We start from the raw sequence: 23,054 nt of genomic DNA on the forward strand, positions 1-23,054 counted from the left end.
GGCATGGGGGGGGGGGGGCGGTCCTTCCTCAACCACACCTGATCTCTAGGCTGTCAGCCTGAGCGCAGCAGGCTCACTGGGCATGGTTTTCATCTTCTTAGGGAAGTGATCTTTTGGTTTTGTTTTGTCTTTTTTTTTTTTTTAATAACTGATTTTAGAGAGAGATGAAGGGGGAGAGAAAGAGAGGAGAGAGCGAGAAACATCAATTTGTTGTTCCACCCACTTTTAGGCACTCAATAGTTTCCTTTTGTATGTGCCCCAACTGGGGATTGAACTTGGAACCTTGGCTTATTGGGACAGTGCTCCATCCAACTGAGCTACCTAGTCAGGGTTTGTTTTATCTTAAATCAACTTTATAGCGGCACCATTTTAGGTGTAGTTTGATGGGTTTTAACACATTTATGTGCCCCTGTGACCCCTGCCTACGTGATGGCCCTCTGCATTGGTGTGGGGACTCAGAACACTCCTGTCCCAGGTGGTGCCTTGGAGCTGTTGTTCCTTGTCTCTGCCAGAGTTACTGGTTTTGACATGAAGGTGGCTTGGGCACTGACTGTCCCATGCCACCTTTACTCCTGATCCACATGTCCCTACAGATTGTCTGCTATCTCCACTGCTAGCTGATGGGTGTGTGGGCAGGCAGAGCAAGTCTGACCCAAGCAGAGGGAGGTGGAGAGCACAAGCTGGTAGGGGGCATTCACTGTCCACTTTTGCATGGAAATCTCTGACTGCCTACTGTGCAGCACACAGGCCTGTTAGTTGCCTCCTGTCTCATCAGCTTTTAGGGTATAAGTTACTGCATAAACACAGCTGCCAGCAGTTAGTGTTAGGCCAGTTTAGTTTTTTAAATTATTTATTGACTTAGAGAGAGAGACATCAATTTGTTGTTCCACTTATTTATGCATAATTGGTTGTTTTTGTGTGTACCCTGACTGGGGATGGAACCTGTAACCTTGGCATATCGGGATAATACTCCAAGCAGCTGAGCTACCTGGCCTGGGTGCACTGAGCTAGTTTTTTAGGCTGCATATTGCCTTCTTCTTCTTCTTTTTTTTCTAAGTGAGAGAGAGGAACAGATAGGGACAGATGGACAGGAAGGGATAGAGATGAGAAACACCAGTTCTTCGTTGCAGCACCTTAATTGTCCATTGATTGCTTTCTTATATGTGCCTTGGCTGGGGGGCTCCAGCCAAGCCAGTGACCCTTTGCTCAAGCCAGTGACTGTGGCTCAAGCCAGCAACCTTGGGCTTCAAGTCAGCAACCTCTGAGCTCAAGCCAGCGACCATGGGGTCATGTCTATAATCCCATGCTCAAGCTGGTATATCCGTGCTCAAGCTGGAGACCTCAGGGTTTTGAGCCTGGGTCCTCAGAGTCCCAGTCTGATGCTCTTATCCACTGAGCCACCGCCTGGTCCAGTAGCATATTACCTTTTTGATACCAGATCAGTCTTTTTTTTTTTTTCTTTTTTTTTCTACAGAGACAGAGAGAGTCAGATAGGGGGATAGATAGGGACAGTCAGACAGGAATGGAGAGAGATGAGAAGCATCAATTATCAGTTTTTCGTTGAGACACCTTAGTTCAGGGGTCTCAAACTTGCGGCCCACGGGCCGCATGCGGCCCGCCAAACAATTTTGTGCAGCCGCAGACTAATCCACGAAGTTCAAATACCCACGGGCCGCGAGTTTGAGACCCCTGCCTTAGTTGTTCATTGATTGCTTTCTCATATGTGCCTTGACCACGGACCTTCAGCAGACCAAGTAACCCCTTGCTTGAGCCAGCGACCTTGGGTCCAAGCTGGTGAGCTTTGCTCAAACTAGATGAGCCCGCGCTGAAGCTGGCGAGTTTGGGGTCTCGAACCTGGGTCCTTCCGCATCTCAGTCTGATGCTTTATCCACTGCGCCACCACCTGATCAGGTGATACCAGATCAGTCTTTGAGTGCTTTTGACTCTCTTGTCACCCACTTATCCTCAAGTCTCACATCACCCTCTCTACTTCTCTTACCGCACACCAACTAGGGTGGTGGATGGTGATGCTGAGCAGGTGATAACAGGTTAGGGGAGCATAGCCCCCAGAGCAATAGGACCTCTAAGTGCGCTGCTTGAGTGGACTGTCAGTGTCCAATGGCACAGCCCCTAAGGCCATCTCTGGTCCATTGTGGGTCAGACCGGCCTCCCCCAGGACCTGCTCTGGCCAGCTGCAGCCATGTGGGAGCTCCCGAGAGGGGACAGGGCTATTGGGTCCGTCCTCACCCTGGGTGGTGATGCTGGTCTTTCTCCCCAGAGCACTCTGGAGCTTTCTCCATTGGTTTCCATGAGTCACACAGCAGAGTGTCTGTGGGCTTCTTTGGGAACATGCAACCTAGAAGTCGTGCTTGTGGGGACCCTCTGTCTGTTTCCTCAGCAGCTCACAGATTCACCCCGTTATAAATAAAGACTCAGTACGATTTCCCTCCCTGGGCAGCCCCGAGCTCCACTGCCTCCCACCCAGAGTCCAGCTTAGCAGGCCTCTGCTCAGCCTCTGGCTTGTGGCTGGCTCTAAGCATTGGGAACACCAAGAAAGAGACCTTACCATGGGACCAGCCTAGCTTTCCAGCCTGGGCTACATGTCATCACCTGAGCAGTCCCTAGAAGATGCACAGGTGTGGGTCGGCATCACCCTGAGACCCTGCTGCTGTGTCTGTGCCTAGGGCTCAGGCTCACCACCTTCCTATGTTTGCCCTTCCATCCACAGTGGCTCCACCCTCTGCATTGTAGCATTCTTAGAGTGACATGAAAGCTAGTTAGAATAGCCTAGCCCTACAGTGGTGGGGGAGCTTATCTGAGATGCTGTTGGTTTATACTCGCAGCCTTGCTCATCTCCCTTATTACCATTAGGAGCTTCTCAGTTTCAGCTGTGACCCCTGCAAATACTGTCAGTTTTGTCTTTATGTCTTTCTCTTATTTTTTTTTCTTGTTCTCCGATGTTTGTTGAATAGCACTTATTTTAATGGGCATCCTTGTCTTTTTTTCCATCAATCATTTTTAAATTATTTTATTAAAAACACTTTTTTCCATTGATTTGAGAGAGAGGAGAGAAGAGAGAAAGGGGGGAGGATAAAGGGAGAGAGATAGAGAGGAGCATCAACTCATTGTTTCACTTAGTTCCATTTAGTTGTGCACTCACTGGTTGCTTCTCATACATGCCCTGGCCAGGGATCCAACCCAGCGATGCTCTGTCTACTTAGCCACCTAGCCAGGGCATGGGCTCCTTGTTTTGACCTTGATGTTAAAGGGAGTAGCCAGTAATTTTTTTTACTGATTTTAATTTATTATGTTTTTTGTTTTTGTTTTTTTATTTTTCTGAAGCTGGAAACGGGGAGAGACAGTCAGACAGACTCCCGCATGCTCCGGCCGGGATCCACCTGGCACGCCCACCAAGGGGCGACGTTCTGCCCACCAGGGGGCGATGCTCTGCCCCTCCAGGGTGTCGCTCTGTTGCGACCAGAGCCACTCTAGCGCCTGGGGCAGAGGCCAAGGAGCCATCCCCAGTGCCCCGGCTATCCTTGCTCCAATGGAGCCTCGCTGCGGGAGGGGAAGAGAGAGACAGAGAGGAAGGAGAGGGGGAGGGGTGGAGAAGCAGATGGGCGCCTCTCCTGTGTGCCCTGGCCAGGAATCGAACCCGGGACTTTTGCACACCAGGCCGATGCTCTACCACTGAGCCAACCGGCCAGGGCAATTTATTATGTTTACATAGATTCTAGTGTTGCCCCGAATGCATCCCCCTCCCCCGTATTCCCCTCAACATCTCCCTTGTCCACCTCCCCAGATAGCCAGTAATTTATCTTTGAAGGATTATATGAGCTATGAAAAGCTTTTTGTTGTTGTTGTTTTTTGGTTTTTGTATTTTTCTGAAGCTGGAAACAGGGAGGCAGTCAGACAGACTCCCGCATGCGCCCGACTGGGATCCACCCGGCATGCCCACCAGGGGGCGATGCTCTGCCCATCCGGGGCTTCGCTCTGTTGCGACCAGAGCCATTTTAGCACCTGAGGCAGAGGCCAAGGAGCCATCCCCAGCGCCCGGGCCATCTTTTGCTCCAATGGAGCCTCGGCTGCGGGAGGGGAAGAGAGAGACAGAGAGGAAGGAGAGGGGGAGGGGTGGAGAAGCAGATGGGCGCCTCTCCTGTGTGCCCTGGCCAGGAATTGAACCCGGGACTTCCGCATGCCAGGCTGATGCTCTACCACCGAGCCAACCGGCCGGGGCCTGAGCTATGAAAAGCTTTTACCAACCTGTTTCTATTCCTAGTTTCCAAAATTTTTTTTATCATAAGTAGGTGTTGAGCTTTATAAACTGCTTTTTCTACATGGAGATAATTTTATGCCTTCTCTCCTCTTAATGCGTTAATGTGGTGAGGTTTGAGCCATTCTTGCATTCCAGGGGTTAGTTCAGGTTCAGTGTATGCTTCCTTTTTTAGCTACACTGTTGGTCTTGGTTAACTAATGTTTCAGTTCAGAGTCTTGCCATGTTTATAAGTGAAACAGACTACAGAGATCACAGTGCTAAAGCCTGCTCACCTGCTCACACACCTGGGGAGGCTGGAGGGTCCAGCACAGGGGCACCTGTGCCAGCTGGGGTGGGGGACTCAGCTATGGAGTGGAACCTGGGTCTCTGCAGAGGGGCAGGTGGCCAGACTTGTGCACTCCTGCTCCCCACACTACCCTTGGTATCCCTTGCTTGAAGGACACAGGGGAGGCAGGGGGGTGAAGCCAGTCCTGAGTTCCATGACCATTTATCCTGGTGTGGTGGTGGCAGTTTTGTCCTAGCTCTTTGGGGATGCTACTGTCTTCTTTGCTAATGCTTGCTCCACATTAGAAATTAGTATGCATCCCCAATCCTATGGTCTTTGTCACTTGGGCTCAGAATCAGTAGCTGAAAGTAAACCCATGTGGTGAGGTGAGCTATGCTGGGGAACTGACTCCGTCTGGGCTTGTTCTTCCTGGGGGGGCCCTGGGGCTAGGACTGGCTGTCTCTTCTCTAATCTAAAGGCACAGGGGTTTCATGGAGTGGGGCCCTGGCTCCCCCTGACCCAGGCAGGCCCTGGTCTGCATCTCTTGGGAACCTGCTTGTGGCCCTATAGGCATCTGGGGGTAGCCTGAGCTTGTGCTCAGCAACCAGTGGGTGGTTGCTGTCAGGGCCCAGGATCCTAGTGCATCCCTTAGCAGTGACCCGGGGCCCCAGGCAGGAGGTGGTCCGCCTGGCTGCCAGCAGCACTGCCTTTGATCTGGGAGCCTCAGCAGCTGGTTGGTAGTGGAGCGTCCCCCCACCCGCCTCCTCGTGCCTCCTGTCACTAACAGCCACACACCCAGAGGGCCAGCTGGCCACATGGTGTCTGCTTTGTGTCCCTTTTCAGTGCTGGGGGAGGGGAGTAGGGGACAGAACAGAACTTTTGGGGGAACTTCAAAGGTACACTTTAGTAATCAAAGAGTTCCTAAGTTTCCCATTAATGTTCTGCCTGTGTGTGGTGTTTGGATTTAAATAAAGAGTCTAAAGAGACAGGATAAAATATAGACAGGTCCTCAGCTGAGGCCCAGGATGGTTTACAGACCCAGGCGGCTCTTGCCTTTGATGTCAGAACATTAATTATTAGAAGGTAGTTTAACTGGCCATCAGAACCCGGCTTGGGTGAAGCTGGGGCTGCCTGGCGGCCCCTGGCCTGTCCTTTGAAGTCCTTCCCTGGCCCAGAAGGAGCTCTGTGTACACCAGGGTAACCATCCCAGCAGGCGCTCCCTACACAGCTGGCACAGGGTCCCTGATCAAAGGCCCTGTTCTCCTGGGCAGGACTGGTGGCTGACAGGGGTCTCTCTGCGCCTGTCACCCTCCAGGGGGTGGTCTCCCCACCCTCTCAAGACCTGGACCGGGGCACTTCCTCTGCACCTCGTACTCTGTGTTAGTACAGTTGTCAGCCTTACCTCTGGCCGTCCACTCCCTGGTTCACAGGCAGGGGCTGGGAGGAGCTGGCCAGACCAAGAGTAGTTCTCGCTGCCTGGCTGCCCTCCTCCTCTCACCAGGCCACCTGCCATGACATCCCCTGGCCCTCAAGAGCAAACCCCACTGCCCATCACCTGTCAGCACAGGATTTTTGTGGGTGCCCTGGGCTCTGGTCATAGTCCAAGCAATCCGGGGCACAGCATGACCTCAGTCGAAATGCCCACTGGGGTCTGTTGGCAGACAGGACAGCATTTCTTGAAGCCCAGTGACAGGCAGGTACCCTCCAACCATCTGTCCTCCTCTCTCTCAGATGTGACTGAGCTTAGGGAGAGGCGACATCCAGCCTGCCACCACAATGGAGAATGGGCATGCATGGTACCCCTGGAACCACCAAGCTGCCTACACAGGGCCAGGTGGCTTTCTGCAGATGGGGCAGGGAGTCCTGGTTTGCAGGCCCCCATCCTGACTGGGTCTGAGGGGTTCTCTGCAGTACTTGCACACCTGTGGTCTGGTGTGAGTGGGCTTGCTAACCTTGGACTCTCATCACAGCTCTCCAGGGGCAACTGCCAGGCCTGTGGATGGGGAGACCCTGCCCTTCACTTCTTTGCGGGTTTATGACCTTGATCCACAGTGGCACACGCCCAGCCACACCACAGGCATGTGGAAACTTCACATGGGCCACTGTTGTAGCCCAGTGTTTAGCTACTCTGTGCTCTTCTTTTTCCAAAACTTCTCTCATTTATTCTGCTTGGGAGGGTGGGTGAGCCACTCAGTGCTGGCTGTGGCTGAGGGGCCTGTGTGTGTTTATGAGCTTTGTGTCAGGGCCTTATATCCAGGGCAGTCCACCTGCGTGCTATCTTGAGCTCTAGTGCCTGTCCCTGCCTGCTCACCATGGACTGTGTAGTGTCTACTCTCCAGCACACCCTCCAGGGGCAGCTGGCTCTGGGAGTACTGGGAGGTTTGGCCTGTGTCCCTTATGTAGTGATTCAGTTAAGCTCCAAGCCTCAAGGGGAAACGCTTAGCATTCCCTGTTAACCAAACCATTGTCAGAGGATAGTCTGGCTGGAGAGAAGGAACAGGAACCCTCACAAGGAAGCTGGAAAATCTGGGCTTGAGGTTACCTCCAAATAGTTTTTACATTTTTTTCTCTGGGTATCATCACGTCCTGGAAAGTTACTGTTAAGAAAATGAAACCTCAGTGGGCAGCAAGGCCACCTCTGACATGAGAGACCCCTGTGTGCCCAAGTGGGTTTTCAGCCACTTGTGTGGTGGCTGCTGGAGTGTGCCCACCTGACTGTTCAGAGACCGTTAGGCCCACATCTCAGCCTGGTGCCCAGTCCCTCGTCCCCTTCGTGTCTGGCCCCAGCTGTGCCTGTCAGCACAATGAGCATGGTGTAGTCTACAGTAGCCAGTGCTCTCATGCTGTGCTCCCTTCAGGTCTCCCCCGGGGCACATTCAACGTGACAGGGACTCTTTCTAAAGGTACCTGGGGCCGTCTACAGCTGGAAGTTGGTCACTGAGCCCCCACCTCTAAATGGCCTGGGTGTCAGTCCAGCGTTTGTCCAGTGCTGACCCATCACTCAGGGTCTTCTGTGAACATCAGACAAGGAAGATGTTCCTGTCTCTCCTGTTTGCCCCTGAGCCCCTGGCTGTGGTCATCTAGGTGCAGATGGCCGTCCACTGAGGAGGTGATGTCAGGTTCTCAGTAGAGGTACTGTGCTCTGTGTGCTGCACTAGCAGTTGCTGGAGTGGACCTGCAGATTTTAGGCTGCAAGGGTCAGCTGTTGGGAGTGCCGAGAAGGTTCTGGGCTCCATCATCATTCAGAGCATGCAACCCCCAGCAGCCCTGGGCACCAGCCACAGTGCTCATCCTGGGGCCCTTCCCAGATCCCAGGGCCATGGCCCTTGGCCAGCACACAGGAGCTCACTCAGGGCTCAGGCTGTGGCTTTCCCTCATGTCTTCTGCCTTTTGCATTCTTTTTTGTTAATGATGTCTCATCTAAGACCTCTGTTCTCCAGCCAAAAGCATCTCTGTAAATTCACCTTGATGGGAGCCACGTAACCCTGCCTATGACCAGGGAGCGGCTGTTACAGGGGTGGCACATGGGGCCAGTTTGCAGGCAATTTGGCCCGGCAGAGACAGTAAGCAGGGCCTGGGCTTGACCTCCTGCACCCTGTATGAAGCTGTCGGACCAACCCTGCCTCCCTCACCTCTCACTGCCATTGCAGTGGAAGCACTATCTCCTGGGAAGGCCAAGGTGAGGGTATGAAGCTTCCTGGCTTCTCCCTTGTCATTTGGTGGTACGGTGACATATCCTGCCAGCTTAGGCACTGAGTCACTTCTGTCCGTGAGTTCTTGTGGGACAGGGGCCTGATTGGGGCCAGGACATGTCAGCAGCTCTGGGACTCGGCTGTGCCCTGCAAGTGCTTGGGAAAGGGTGAGGCCAGAGTTACCATGTGATCCCTGGGCCTGGCTCCACTGGCCGTGTCCTGGGGTCGAGGATCTATTTGCATGGACAGGCTCCACTTGATACCTTGGGCTGCTCATCACCCAATTGCTATCCTTGGGGCGACTCATGGGCCTGGAACTTTCTGCTAGAGCACCCGGGGCTTGGCACTCGTACACAGCTGTTCCCAGCTCAGGCACATCCACGTCCTGCCCTCGCCCTCCCCCAGGAGCCCAGGCATGCTCTTGGCCCTTCTGGAATGTAGGCGCCGTGGCTGTCGGGGGCAGCCCGGCGCCTGGCATCTTGTTATAAAAAGCTCCGGTGTAGACTGCCCATGGCGGCTGCAGAAAGGTTGTGGCTTTTAAGGGGCAGCCCTAAAAGGCCTTGGCTAGCCATCTACAGGTTCTGCTGCCCAGGCCTCAGCCAGCTCTTCCTGGTGACTATGACATAGCACTCTGAGACCAGAGGGGCTTCCTGGCTGAGCCCACCTCCCTTCACCCAGGGAGAGTGCTTATGAAGCATGATACCCTATATGCTTGGTCACTGCAGGGACCTGCCAGAGTGCAGTCAAGACATTGGTGTGGCTGGGTGAAGGGCAGCCCTGGAGACCCCTGGCAGGTGCATTGGGATCCCTAAACACTGAGTTGCTTGGGCCTGGCTATCCTAGGGCAGTAAGTGACCTTGAGTGCTGGTGGAGCTGTGGCCAGGCCAGGCTGCATGGGAAGGGATGATCCAAGAGCCTGCCAACCCCATCCTGTTCCCCCATGTGAGAAACAGGAGGTGAGATTACCATGCTGTGGTGAGGGCGGGGCTGGCAGGGACGGAGGACAGGGCAGCATCCTGCATGGCCCTTCCCATGATGGCTGTCAGCCCTTCTGTGTGAGTGAGGGCAGGCCCTGGTGTGGACACTTCCATCAGGCCAGCCCCAAGGGCAGCCTCAGTGCTGCAGAGGGGCCCCATGCTCGGTGCAGTCACCCACCCGGAGGCACCACAGGCAAAGCAAGCCCTGCCTTATTGTTTCCATTGACTTTGCTGCCAATTAGGAGTGACGCTGTCCCTCCCTGTGTCCCCAGGGTGGGCAGATGCAGGGCCAGGCTGCTCCCCTGGGGAGGGGAGGTAGGGTCAGCCTGGCTGTGGGGCCAGCAGCTGGCAGGTTTTTGCCAAACCTCTAATTTGGGGGCTGCCATTTCCCGTGCCCTCCCTTGGAGCCCCTGATGTGGACTCAATCAGGGCACTGTTCCCTAAGCTTTTGGGAACCCTGATGGCAGGCACATCTCATGGAGACAGGAAGTGAGCAAGTTGCTGCTGGGGGAGGCTGGCCCTGCCGACCTGCCACTCACCCCATTCCCCACCCAGTAGGGATAGAGTCAAGACTTGAGGGTCAGGTGCCCTGCTGGGGAGTGAGGGTCCAGCATCAATGCCACTGAGCAGCAGGCACAAGGGAGAGCCTCCAGTGCTGGACAGCCTACTGTCCATGCTCCATGCTGGAGACCTGGCCGTGGCCATAGGCTGATGGGTGGGACCTGGGCTTGGCTCAGGGATCTATACAGCTGCTCCAGCTTCAGGGACTGGGTGACCCAGCCCCAGGTAGCCGGGCAACTGGGCCCCTTCTGGGACCTCAGCCATGCCCTCTGCCCAGCAGCCAGTGGACCGGGACCCCGTGGTGTGCCACCCTGACCTGGAGGAGCTGCTCCAGGTCTGGCCTGCAGAGCCACCTGAAGAGTTCTTCGAGGTGACCGTGGACGACGTGAGAAGACGCTTGGCCCAGCTTAAGAGTGAGCGGTGGGTGTGCCCCCAGCCCCTCTAGTGTCTCCCTGCTTCTACTTTAGGTCCTCAGTGCCTACACCCACGGTAGCACCTTGGTGGGTGCGAAGCCCAGGCAGGGGTGCCGAGTCCTGCCCTGTCCAGCTCGTATGGGGCCTCCACTCTGGCTAGCGAGACCCAGGACCTTGACCTAACCCTTCCACAGGAAGTGCCTGGAAGAAGCCCCCTTAGTGACCAAGGCCTTCAGGGAAGCTCAGAAGAAGGCGAAGCTGGAGCAATACCCTAAGGTACTGGAGGGGATGGGGTGTCTGTGTGGCTCTGAGCTGGAGCCTCTCATGGCGAGTGCAGTGCACATGCCACTGAATGTGCTCACTTGTGCTTCACCTGTGCCTGCACATCCTCGGTACATTAAAGAACCAGCCAGCCTCACTTAAATGATGAAAACAAAGGTCAATATGTTTTTACAAATGCACGTGGGGGATACATGATTGGTCCTCACACCCAGCCTGTGCTCACAGCTCTTGCCAGGAGTGTGGGGGGACGGCAAACACCAGGGAAGCTGGCATTTCCACTTGCTCTAGTTCTGGCGTCTGCCTCCCGGGATGGGGGCCCTAGCCATGGTGGGCCCAGGCATGCAGTGGTCTCCCAGAGCCTGGCCCCAGCTCTGGATGTCCTGGGGACAACTCCACTTCTCCTGGCCTAGGTGGTCCTGAGGGTCCTGTTCCCTGACCGCTACATCCTGCAGGGCTTTTTCCGCCCCAGTGAGACAGGTAAGAGGCCTCATTTGGGTGTCCAGGAGGGCTGGGGACCCCTCTGAGCCCCTCCTGATCTTTCAAAGCGATAGACTCCCACTAGCTGGCCCCTGGGCTCAGGGAGGTGTTTTTGTTTGTTTGTTTCTTTTCTTTTCTTTTTTTCATTTTTTCTGAAGCTGGGAACGGAGAGACAGTCAGACAGACTCCCGCATGCGCCCGACTGGGATCCACCCGGCACGCCCACCAGGGGCGAAGCTCTGCCCACCAGGGGGCGATGCTCTGCCCATCCTGGGCATCGCCATATTGCGACCAGAGCCACTCTAGCACCTGAGGCAGAGGCCACAGAGCCATCCCCAGCGCCCGGGCCATCTTTGCTCCAATGGAGCCTTGGCTGCGGGAGGGGAAGAGAGAGACAGAGAGGAAAGCGCGGCGGAGGGGTGGAGAAGCAAATGGGCGCTTCTCCTGTGTGCCCTGGCCGGGAATCAAACCCGGGTCCTCCGCACGCTAGTGTTTGTTTATTTTCTTACAGAGACAGAGAGTCAGAGAGCGGGATAGATAGGGACAGACAGACAGGAATGGAGAGAGATGAGAAGCATCAATCATCAGTTTTTTGTTGTGACACCTTAGTTGTTCATTGATTGCTTTCTCATACGTGCCTTGACTGCGGGCCTTCAGCAGACCGAGTAACCCCTTGCTTGAGCCAGCGACCTTGGGTCCAAGCTGGTGAGCTTTGCTCAAACTAGATGAGCCTGTGCTCAAGCTGGCGACCTTGGGGGTCTCAAACCTGGGTCCTCTACATCCCAGTCTGACGCTCTATCCACTGCACCACCGCTTGGTCAGGCAGGAGGTGGATGTTTTGATGTTGCTGTTACTGTCTGTGGAGCAGGTAGCACACTCTGAGCTTGGGTGTGCACAGGGCCAGGGCCAGCTCATATCAGATGCTCATTAGCTCAGCCGGGCAGTGACTGGCCCTGTCCACCCAGAGGGAGGTGGACCCAGAGCACCTCACACCCAACTGCAGAGGCTTTGTCCTGAGGTTATAGCTCACCTGGAAGAAAAAGACCAATATCCCCAATTCTGGCAGGGCGAAAGGCAAAGGGAATGATGTTTCTGTAGGGTGGGAGCCCTGTGGATGTCCTGTCACGGGTACTATAGAAGCAACAAACTTGAATTCCCACTCCCAGAGCTTGGATTGGCCTGAGAGTGGGAGCAGTGTTCCAAATGCCTGAGACTGAGGTGGCCAGACTGGCCAGGGCTGGCTGCAAGGCCCCCAGGCTGGCCAGGCCTACAGGGTAGAGGGCACCTGCACAGATGTTGGACCCAGCCTGTCCCATCCCACAGTAGGCCAGTTCTGGAGTGCATCTGTATGGAGCCCCTGAGAACCCTGTTAGCCCTGTCTTTTCTCTGCAGTGAGGAACTTGCAGGACTTTGTGAGGAGTCACCTGGGGAACCCTGAGCTGCCCTTCCACCTGTGTGAGTGCTGCTCCTATACCTGCTCATGCTTCCTAGCTCCGAGCTTTTCCTATAAAAACAGCATGGGGCAGGATGAGTCTGGGGATGAGGGGAGTTGGGGAGGGTAGTGGTTTTTGCCCCAATTTGGTGTCCCTGCAGCCTCTGCTTCCAGTCTGACCTCCCAGCCTCTGAGAGCTCTCGGGTAGGGGGTGCTGGTCTTTCTTGGAAAGCATCTGGGGGTGAGGGCTAGGGTCCCTGCATGAGTCTGCTCCAGGTCACTTCCCGCACCCAAACCCCTCACCAGGGTTTTTGCCACAGCAGAGAGGTGGGCAGAGGGTTGTGGGCTGAAGGTTCTTCCAAAATACCCCCAGCTGAGGCTGTATGGGCCTTGAGGCCTCTCTTCTCTGGGGAGCAGGGGCAAGGCCTTCCTCATGAAGACAATGATCTCTTCACAGTCATCACTCCTCCAAAAACCATCCTGGATGACCACACACTGACCCTCTTTCAGGTACTGGCTGTCTTGCCTTTGTGGGGGCTGGGCTACTGGGGCCACTCTGCAGGGTGAGGTCAATGTCAGAAGGTGGATGCCTTGTGGATGCCGACTGAGGGTACACAGTGCCTCTGAAGTTGGCCCTGCGACTTCCCAGCCTCCTCCGCTTCCTGCCCTGAGGGGGTGGGCTCAGGGGCTGCTAAGCTCCCTACCCTGGGTCTGGGTGAGCAGGAGCCCAGAGGCAGGGCAGCTGGGGCAGTTACTGAAGGGTCATGGGTCAGAGACCTCACTGTAAGTGGCTGGCTATCCACAAGGCCCCTGGGATGCCAGCTGCTGGGAAGGTGTGGCCCTGGGTTCAAGTGTCTGCAACTGACCTGGTTCCCTGCCTTTCCTGTGCTGGGCCCTTTCACACTGGGCCCTCCTGACCCCTCTGTCAGCCCCGGAACTCCTGGTGAGGGTAAGGATGAGGGTTAGGAGTGTTGATCCAGCACCCTGCTGGGCTGCCTTCCAGAGCCAGGAGGAATGTCCTGTCCCTTTGCCTGGGAGGGCAGCCTGGGGCCTCCCCAGCCCCAGGCCTAATGGTTTCCTCTTCAAAGTCTCCTCAGATATTTTAATTACTAACAGAGGCCAGCCCTTGTTAAGTGGCCCGCAGGCCCTGCAAGGTCTGAGTAGGGGCTGTCCAGTTGTGGGGAGATGGGACAAGACCAGACAGAGAGCTGGATGCTCACCAAGGAACTAAGTCAAAGTGGCGGGAGCCCAGCCTGGGCCCCTCCTCAGCCCCAGGATCTCTGAAGGTACTGAGTCTCTTTCCTCCCTCCCCACCATTTTCCTCCCAGCCAGTCTGTTGATGCACACTGGATTTGGAAGGTGCTTTGGGATGGAGGGGGACCAGCTCCCTGACCTCTTGCAATTAGGAGCCCTGGGTGCTGCCTGTCCCGCCCATTCGGCCTGATTCCTAGTGACACTCTGCCCTAAGCTACCGGCAGCCGTCTCCTTTCATCCATCAGCTTGGCCTGTAGCTGCAGGGCCTCCAAGAGGGGTGGCAGCACTACCCAAGATCACAGCTGGCAGGACTCAGAGAAGGAAGCCTCCCACCCTCCCTCGGGTGAGCAGCACGGAAGCCTCCGCTTTCATGTCCCTTGGCAGGGCTGCCCTTGGGCTGCTGCCTGCCTGGGAGGCTGCCTGGGGGCCTGCCCCATGTTCTAGAGAGTGACAGCTCAGGGTAGGTGTAGGGGATGGCAGCCCAGCTGCCCTGTCTATAGGACCAGGAGTGTTTGGTGGGAGAAGCTGGGGGGTGTGGAGGAGTGGTCAGTGGGCACAAAGTCCCCCAGTATCCCATATCAAACCTACTTCCTGGGCCTGAGCCCTCTTTGGTGCTGGTGCTGCCCCCACCCACCACCTTGTTCTGGACCTAGGCATCATTCTGAATGGCTCCTGAAGACCCCATCACAAACTGTGCTGATCCCCTCAGCCTGAGCAGAGGGGTAGACCCTTCCTGCTCATGGTCCTAATTGTCTGTGCTGTTCAGTCACCACTGTTTTGTTGGGATCTCAGAGATGCAGACCAGTGGGGAGGGGACTTTTGACAGGTGCCAAGAGGAGGCATCAAGCCCTGCAGCCCCCAGATGGCCCTGCCCCACTGGGAGGGATTGGATGAGGTCCTGTGAAATACCAACATGTCATCACATGAGGTGCTGTGAGGGTGGTCCCAGCACCTAGTAGTTCTGGCCGTTCCACTGAGTCAGGGTCTGGCCACACTGGGAACGGCTGGGCACTGTCCTCCCCATGCCCCCTTCCTGCTCCCCCCTAGCCACCCCCCAAGGGATTTAGGGCAGCACGTACCAGTGAGGCTTTGACTGCAGTGTCACAGTTGGGTTTTCAGGGTGTTACAGCCCTTGTTTGTGTCCCTCAGTTTTGGCTGTGGTCTGTGTTCCTGGGCCTGGCATTTGAAGTTTCTGTTAATACTCCTTATCGTGACTCCCAGAGCTCAGAATTGGATCCGGAGCTCGGAGTTGCTCAGCTGGCAGCTGTGGCCCCTGCACTGAGGGCTAAGAACACAGAGCCTCAGGTGGGGTCATTGCCCTGCCTTGGCCAGCTTTGGGACTGCAGCCACGGTCCTCAGGTACAGAAGTCGATTGGGGGCAGGTTGCAGGATGTTGACACTGAGGGCTGTGGGGCATTACCTGCAGCCCTGATTCTGTACCACAGTCCAGTCTTCTGCCCTGGGGGCCTCCAGAGGCGTGTCTGGGCTGGGTGACCCAGCCTCATCACATACCTGTGCAGGTGTGGTCGGTTCCTGAGCAGAAACCCCTTGCCACCACCCCCACAGATGGGGGCTTAGGAGAGATGCAGTTTCTGGACTTCCAGGGAGGGATGTGGCACCCTGATGCAGAGCCCATCTGGCAGGAGGGGCCAGTCTAGTCAGGGAACCTGTGTATGGCTTTTGGGGTCTTGGCTGGTGTACTCATAAAGGCAGCAGACCTGGGCAGTACCTCTCAACGCAGGACTCCCAGTGCAACTTGGTTCCAGGAGCCCCCACTGCACATGCTAAGAGTCCCTCAGAGCTGGTCTCCATCTAGCTGCTCTGTGTAGGTCTAGGTTCTTCCCCTCAGCCTGAGGGCAGCCCACCTGGCTGCCCCTACAGACCCCCAAGCCCTATGTTCTTTAGGCAGTCCAGTTGAGGGAGAGGAGTGCAAGGTTCCCTGAGTAAGGGCTGGTGGCCACCCTTGCCTCATGGGCCCCTTTGGCCATCTTCTTTTCCCATACCCACACCATGCAGTTCTGACCTGTGGGCCTACTGCAGTCTCTTAAGAGGTGGGGTTGGGGGGTATCCAAGCCTAATTGCTGTCTTCAGGAGGGGGAAGAGATGATTAAAATGCCAGTGCACGCAGTACAAAAGCTTCCTGTTCAGCTGGTGCTTGGGGCTGGCCCCTGAGAAGTCCCCTGTGGTCCAATACCCCAACCTGGGCTTGGTGCCATAAGAGGGGCCACAGCCTGACCTGTGCTGGGGCAGTGGATAAAGCGTTAACCTGGAACACTGAAGTCACTGGTTTGAAACCATGGGCTTGCCTGGTCCAGGTACATATGGGAGTTGGTGCTTCCTGCTTCTCCCCTTCTCTTTCCCCTCTCTAAAATAAATCAAGTCTTAAAAAAAAAGAGGGGCCAGAGCTTCTGGGGGTTGGGCAGTGGACTCCACTGGTGGGAGGGGTTGCTGAGTGCCTCCAGGTGCAGCCTGCCCAAGGCCACCATGGAAGTGGGGTGCAGCCCACCCTGCCCCTCCTACCGGTCTCTGCCTGTGGTATTCACCTGGCTCCTGAGCTCCCCTCTGCCCTCCCTGCAGGCAAATCTCTTCCCTGCTGCTCTGGTGCACTTTGGAGCTGAGGAGCCAACAGGTGAGCAGGAACCCCTAACTCTGCTGATCACTACCAGCCCCCAGGGTACCAGCAGAGCAGCCTCAGGGAAGCCCAGAGGAAGCCGAAGCTTCCTCTGATCTAGAAGGGAGACCCGGGGCCTGACACCCCCTCCACATACACACTACTCCTGGGGGGCTTCAGGACAGCCTCCTGCCCAGTTCATGCCCCCTCCCAGAGCAGAGCAGTTGTGGGTGGATTCCCCTTTTCTTCCTCCATGGCCTGAAGGTGGGCTGGGCCTCCTGTAGGCCTCTACCTGGAGCCCAAGCTACTGGAACATACCGTCTCCCCATCTGCGGCCAACATCCTGGTGGCCAGGTGAGTGCCTGAGGCAGGTGGGAATGCCCAGGGGTTTGGGACAGCTCACGGCTGCAGTGCCTGCAATCGTGTGCCTTGGCCTCTACCTGCAGGTGCATGTCCAGGGCCACCATGACCCCACCCTCACTGCCAGTTTCTGACCCTGCACCCCTTGAGTCTGAGGCAGCTGCTGAGCAGGATGCAATGGGGCCCCCTGAGCCCAGCTGTGGGACAGCCCAGCCCTTGAGAAGGGATCTGGGCAAGGTGCCTAAATGGTTAAAGCTGCCAGGTACTAGGGGTGGTGTGTGTGTGTGTGGGGGTCTCAATGGGAGGGGCTATTGGGCAGGATCCCAGGGTCCCCAGTTCACCCTAGTATGTTGCATTGCAGCCAGCAAAAGGTGAGAGCTGTCAACCAGAGATGCACACTCAGCAAGTGACAGGACCGCTCCCTGAGTGCAAATAAAGACTTGAGCCATCTCCTGAGACCCTCCTGTTGTCTTTCTCCAGAAAAGGGCCCCTATAATCCTGTCCTGGCCACCTGCTTACCCAGAGATCCCAGGCACAGGCCTCCAGTCCTTCCTGATCCCGGAACTGGCCAATCCTGCAGCCTGGCTGGACCTTCGTGTGGCCAGGATCCCCTTGCTGCAACCTTGTTCTCATTAACAAGGGCAGGGCACAGGTGTCCTCCCGTGGCTGCTTCCTCTGAGAACACAGTGTGGGGACAAGAGCCTTCAGGCATGGCCTGACACAGGAGGGCACCCTAGCCCCTAGCATGGAGGGGAGGAAGGTGTCCCCCATCCTATAGGGTGGGGCTGGTAGGGCCTAGCCTGGGGTTTCCTGCATGCCCTCACCATCTGAGGCACTTCAAAGTGGCTGTGGGGCACGGTTTCTGGCACTTGTCACCAGCGTCTCTCTTCAGGTCTAATTATTTCCACATGTTCCCAGCGCTTTGAAGCCCAGAGACTCCCTGAGGGTGTGAGGGAGGAGGAGGGGGCAGAGGCATGGAAGGGGTACAGGAACGGGCCAGCGTGCCAAATTAGGAATGGAGGGCTTGTCTCCCAACCCATGCCATCCTCAGGTGTGGGGCGGGTGAGCCTGGCAGATAAGGGTTGAGGCTGCCTCACAGGTCTTTCCAAGGCTTTTCTAGTCCCCACGGCAAGTGAGAATGGGCTCAGTGCAGGGTAGCTTGTCCTACCTGGATGTACCTTTCCAGAGGGCCATGGGCTATGGCTGTGTCCGCAGTTGCTCGGCCCAGAGCCCTTTAGGTGTTTTCCATTTTGGGTACTGTTGAAGCAGCTTTTGGGTAAAGGGATGTGGGTGCTGCAGGTGGGGTGAAGTTGGGGGTTGGACGAGCCCTGGAAGCCCCGGGCACAGCCAGACCTAAACCTTGCTTCTAGTGGGTCCCAGGCAGCAGTCTCCAAGGTGAGTGTGGCTGACCTGCCAGTCCCTAGCACTGCTATTGGTCAAGGATGGGCCTGGCAGCTGGTCTCCAGGTCCCACCCACCCAAGCATCCGCCACCAGCAGGCCCTTCCCATAGATATTTCTGGGCTTGCCTGCCAGCCAGTGGCAGCCCCACAACCAGGCTGCCCCAAGACAGGAGCACCATCTCCAGGCCGGTGGCCATGTGCATGTCCTTGGATCTCACCAGCCCAGGGCAGGGAGCACACAAATGCTGTTCTGTCCTTTCTCAGCTTTGCGTTCGTCCTACCAAAATGGATGGGGGCCCTGGCCGGCTAGCTCAGCGGTAGACCGTTGGCTTGGCATGTAGAAGTCCTGGGTTAGATTCCCGGCCAGGGCACACAGGAGAAGCACCCATCTGCTTCTCCACCTTTTCCCCTCTCCTTTCTCTCTCTCTTCCCCTCCCACAGCGAAGGCTCCATTGGAGCAAAGTTGGCCCAGGTGCCGAGGATGGCTCCATGGCCTCCATGTCAGGCACTAGAATGGCTCAGGTTGCAATAGAGCATTGCCCCCTGGTGGGCATGCTGGGTGGATCTGGGTCGGGTGCATGCCGGAGCCTATCTCTCTGCCTCCCTTCTCACTTCAGAAAAATACAAAAAACAAAACAAAAAAAGATGGATGGGGGGATTTGGCTTTGAAGCAATTTGACTTTGGGTGATTGAAGGCAACATGGAGGCTTCTGAGAGAGACCGCTTTGAATTTATTGGTGTTGCTCTGTAAAAACAAACTTACAGCTCAGGGAGGCATCTTCTGACAGAGGATTGCATGGTTAGGAGGTTACACACCAGCTTTGAAGTTATTGGCAGGACTGCACAGCTCGGCGTGTCAGTAGAGAACATGGCCCCCACTTCTGCCACGGTCCCTCCAGGCCATCAGCAGAGCAGAGGAGGGCCTGAGATACAACAGCACATTTGCTGGGACCTGGCCCAGGTTTAGGGCAGGAGGAGCACCTTGGGGATCAGCAGTGTCTTCCCTGTCTATAGCCAGAGACCACAGAAGACACAGGGCTGGGTTGTGAGTCAGACAGGTGGCCTTGGTGAAGGTGGAAACCCCTAGAAGTCCAGAAGCTGTGGGAAGAGGAGCACTCAGCCTGAGTGTCAGCTCACCCTCACACCTCAACCTGACCCTGCTCCCAGAGGGTTGGGCAGGGGACAGACACCACCAGGGCCACCTACCAGCTGAGGCAGCACCTTCTCCAGCTGGTTCACATCTACACAGGCCAGGTCCTCTGCCTGGGACTGCTGGACACTGCGGATAGCTGCTTCTAGCATGACACAAGATAAGTGAAAGGTGTATGAGGCTGGAGGGCCTCAGCTGCAGCTGTTCCCCTATGTGTGCCAGCAGCTCAGAAAGCCAGTGGGGCCCCTGAAACGGAGCTTTCCAATGACACAGCCTAAAAGGCGCTTGTGGGAAAATGGGAAAAACATACATCCTGGTTTCCCCACTGGGAAGTGAAATGCAAGAAGGACCACTCACCCAAGACGAAGATCTTCAGCAACTCCGCCATGAGCAGCAGTGCATCCCCGCTGACTGCAGGGTGGAGGGGAACAGATCAGGGCACCTGCTCCAGCAACCTTGGCCAAGGGCTGCTATCTCCCCCACCCCACCCTACCCCCACTTCCTTCTTGGCTCATTCTAACACCCAGGCCCCCATAGAGCTGGCAGCCCCAGCCACCCTGTCCTGCCCCCAGGCTGGTGCCCACACCTTTGGTCTTGTCGTCCTTGAAATGTAGGTGCAGCAGCTTGCTCACCAGTTCCTGAGGGACCAACAGGACAGTGACTCACAGGCCCTGACCCTACCCCTACCAGACTGCTACAGATCCCTTAGGCATTTAGTTCTGGATGAGTAGTAGTTGTGATTTCTGGCATAAACGCCCCGTTTCCTAGGGCCTCTCCCAAGGTGGGAAACTGGGTAGATGGTGGGAAAACCTCCCTGTGGATGCCTCTAAGACCAGAAGTTAGACATAGGTGGTGGACAGGTGGAGCAGCCCAGGTGCCAGCCAGCCAATCCCTCTGGGACTGCAGTCTTCCAGGATTCCAGGGTAGCCTGTGCTCCACCTCAACCCTAGGCCAAGACACCACCACCCTCACTGTGGCCTCCTCACAGGTCTGTCCATACCAACAGCACCAAATAGTTTGTGGCAGACCCTGCTCTGGGTGCTGGGTCAGCTCTATCTGCGATCTCTCCCTACAGCCTATGACTGTAACAGGATGGGCACTGTGGAAACCAGTGTTCAGTGAGTTTGGGGCCAAGGAACAGAGCTCGGGTGTATTTGTGGGACTTCCTGACACACATGAATGGAACATGGGTGGTTCCAGGCCAAAACTCAAGGCAGGGGCTTAAGCCCCCAAAGGATGAGGCTAATCTGCAGAGATGGCAGCTATGGACAGAGATGGATTCTGGGGACCAGGGACTCAGGAGCTCAGGTTGGCACATGTTGAATGAGGAACACACATCAGACACCCAAGCAGTGCAGCCAGGTAGGGGGGCTGGAAGTGAGAGAAAGGCCTTCCAGAAGGTTGGAACTGGCCATGAGGATTTGAGACATAGCCAGGTTGCTCACAATAAGGGCCAGCAGGAAGAGGCTGCAAATCAGAGGCTAGCAGAGTACCAAGAGAAGTGGGAGGACAGTTGTAGCAGGCACCCAGGAGCTCAGAAATGGGGTGTCTTATAGTAATGGTGAGCAGGGGACCACCAGATCTCCAGTCTTAGCCACCGGAGGTCACAGAGCTTCACCCAGCATGAATCAGCAGAGGCCAGGATAAGAGTGGAGTGGACACCAATGATGCCAAAGTTCAAAGGATAAGAACCTCAACCAGCCTGATCTGTGGTGGCGCAGTGGATAAAGCATCAACCTGGAAATGCTGAGGTCGCCGGTTCGAAACCCTGGCCTTGCCTGATCAAGGCACATATGGGAGTTGATGCTTCCAGCTCCTCCCCCCTGTCTCTCTCTCTCCCTGTCTCTCTCTCTCTGTCTCTCTCTCTCTCCTCTCTAAAATGAATTAAAAAAAACAAAACAAAACAAAACAAAAAACCTTAACCAGTCTCTAGGGGAAGCCATAACAGCCTCACTCTCCAAGTGGAGACCATGTAAGCTTGGTGCCACCTGCTGGTCTTGCTGCTTACCAGGTAGGTACCAGGAAAGGCCCAAAAGGCTCTACTGCAGTGGTTCTCAACCTGTGGGTCGCGACCCCGGCGGGGGTCGAACGACCAAAACACAGGGGTCACCTAAAGCCATAGGAAATACATATTTTAAAAATGTATGGGTCGCGACCCACAGGTTGAGAACCGCTGCTCTACTGCCTGACTTGCTCCAGTCCAGGAAGTGCTAAATCAGCCTGTTGCATAGGAGGCTGCTGCATGGAGCTGTCCCAATCACTAAAGGGGTTAGCACCAACAGGGAGTGATAGTTCCCTAAATAAGTGACACAAACTGGAGGGCAGGATGGGACCTAAGATGCATTCAGCCTCTGCCCCACTTTGAGTGAGCACACAGCCCTTCCCTCTGTTACCGTCACCTGAAATAGCCCTGTTCGTGGGCAGTGACCACAACCCCAGCTCTAGCCAGAGTCCTTGACTCGAGGACTCTAGAGCTATCCAGGTTGGCATGATGGAGAGCAGCCTGCCCCCCTCTCCAGTTGTTATAATGGGGGGATTCTCACAACCACCCTGCTAGGTCATCCCTGCCTCCATGACTTTCATTTTTAGATGATTAACCCCTCTGGGCCAGGGCATAGCCGCAACTCTGGGTGATAAAGTGGGACTGAGGCAGGTGAACCAGAGAGAAGTCCCCCATGCCACTGCAAGGCTGAACCCCCCACTAGGGGTTGGGGAAAAACAAAAAGTACTCATAAGGGTCTGAGATCCTCTCTCCCTCTCTTCCCAGGTCACAGAGGCCCGCAGATCCTCCTAGTGTACCTTTCTGATTCAAGGGCTCAGTGCCTCCTCACCTTAAGGCAGGGCAACAAAGCGAGAGTCCCAAGTGACTCCCATTCGCCATCCGCTTTTGCCAGGTGCAGAGCAATGCGTGAGGCCCCAGTCTTCCTCTGTTCCTCCCCGGTAACTACACTCGAGTTTAGCCAAAAGTCAGAGAAACGATGTTTCTCCACTGTCAAGGGGGGGGGGGGGGTACTAGTACCCATCTCCTAAGGTGGTTGGGTACTATTATATATAGGTTAGTCTGTGTCGAGAGCATATAACAGCGCCCGACTGTGCCAGGTGTTACTGAGGAAGAACTTATAGAGCCCCACACCAGACTGAACCTATACAAACACGTGCTGTTCAGACATGCGATTTCAGCTGGGCTTCTTCAGCTTGGCTCAGGTTTGAAGGAAGCACAGGCTCGCATAATAAGAAACAAGCAGGGAGAGAAGCTTTAGGCTGTGCAGCGACGTGACAGTATCCGCGAGCTGGGCGGACCCGTGGCCTACACCAAGCGGTTTAAGGAAAGTCCCACCAACTCCCCAACATCAGGGCGGGCGGGGAACGAGGCCCAGGCTCATCTCCGAGGCCTCCTGCATTTCCGCCCGCACGGCGCCCACCTCTTCCGGGCCTCTCCTCCTCTTCCGCTACCCGGCCGCGAGACCCCACCCGGAGAGCAAAGGGCGCGCGGGTTGCGGTAGGAGACGGATTCCTGCGCCCAAAAGGCACACGGGTGCAGCGCTGGGGCTGGCCATGCGTTCGCATGTAGGTCAAGCGTGGGGACCAGCCGTAATAACCCACCGCCGCACGCCCTGGGTAACCCCGCACTCCGGACATCCGTGCAACCACCGCCCACCCTCTTTCACCTTGCGGAAGCAGGCACCGGCTCCCTCCATGACCGCCGCCGTGGCGCGCGCTTTTCGGAGTCCCCCACCTCCAGCCACAGCCACTCCACAGCCCCGCCTCTGCCCCTCCTAATGAGTCTGGAGCGCGTTGCCTCGGCTCCTCGGGCTGGCGGCCCGCGGCTGCACGCGCCCGGCCCTTCGCCCTCATTGGCCAGTATCGAGTGCTTTCCTCCGCAAAGCTTTCTGGGAGTTGTAG

General features: G+C 56.1%; 2 protein-coding genes across 16 annotated transcripts in view; one reads left to right on the forward strand and one right to left on the reverse strand.

Annotated features, from left to right (window-relative positions):
• ASPSCR1 (ASPSCR1 tether for SLC2A4, UBX domain containing) overlaps positions 1-17,050 on the forward strand; it is a 31,595-nt gene extending 14,545 nt beyond the window's left edge. For 9 of the 11 annotated variants that reach the window (XM_066381587.1, XM_066381589.1, XM_066381595.1 and 6 more), the window contains 9 exons: positions 10,049-10,191; positions 10,379-10,460; positions 10,877-10,943; positions 12,336-12,398; positions 12,833-12,885; positions 16,207-16,258; positions 16,525-16,594; positions 16,687-16,862; positions 16,962-17,050. In XM_066381587.1, the coding sequence (XP_066237684.1) occupies positions 10,049-10,191; positions 10,379-10,460; positions 10,877-10,943; positions 12,336-12,398; positions 12,833-12,885; positions 16,207-16,258; positions 16,525-16,594; positions 16,687-16,862; positions 16,962-16,975 (720 nt within the window). In that variant the 3' untranslated portion in view covers positions 16,976-17,050. Of the gene's footprint in view, positions 1-10,048; positions 10,192-10,378; positions 10,461-10,876; positions 10,944-12,335; positions 12,399-12,832; positions 12,886-16,206; positions 16,259-16,504; positions 16,595-16,686; positions 16,863-16,961 lie in introns of those variants that run through there. The other 2 variants (XM_066381588.1, XM_066381598.1) reach the window with 2 other exon arrangements.
• CENPX (centromere protein X) overlaps positions 1-23,021 on the reverse strand; it is a 33,050-nt gene extending 10,029 nt beyond the window's left edge. The window contains exons 1-5 of one of the 5 annotated variants that reach the window (XM_066381608.1): positions 22,820-22,977; positions 19,738-19,789; positions 19,509-19,562; positions 19,208-19,293; positions 18,710-19,099 (exon numbers count right to left, since the gene is read on the reverse strand). In XM_066381608.1, the coding sequence (XP_066237705.1) occupies positions 19,085-19,099; positions 19,208-19,293; positions 19,509-19,562; positions 19,738-19,789; positions 22,820-22,849 (237 nt within the window). In that variant the 5' untranslated portion in view covers positions 22,850-22,977 and the 3' untranslated portion in view covers positions 18,710-19,084. Of the gene's footprint in view, positions 1-18,709; positions 19,100-19,207; positions 19,297-19,508; positions 19,563-19,737; positions 19,790-22,819 lie in introns of those variants that run through there. The other 4 variants (XM_066381607.1, XM_066381605.1, XM_066381606.1 and 1 more) reach the window with 4 other exon arrangements.
• Positions 23,022-23,054: the final 33 nt, after the last annotated feature.

The sequence above is a fragment of the Saccopteryx leptura genome, chromosome 4 (genome assembly GCF_036850995.1).
Source record: "Saccopteryx leptura isolate mSacLep1 chromosome 4, mSacLep1_pri_phased_curated, whole genome shotgun sequence".
NCBI lineage: Eukaryota > Metazoa > Chordata > Mammalia > Chiroptera > Emballonuridae > Saccopteryx > Saccopteryx leptura.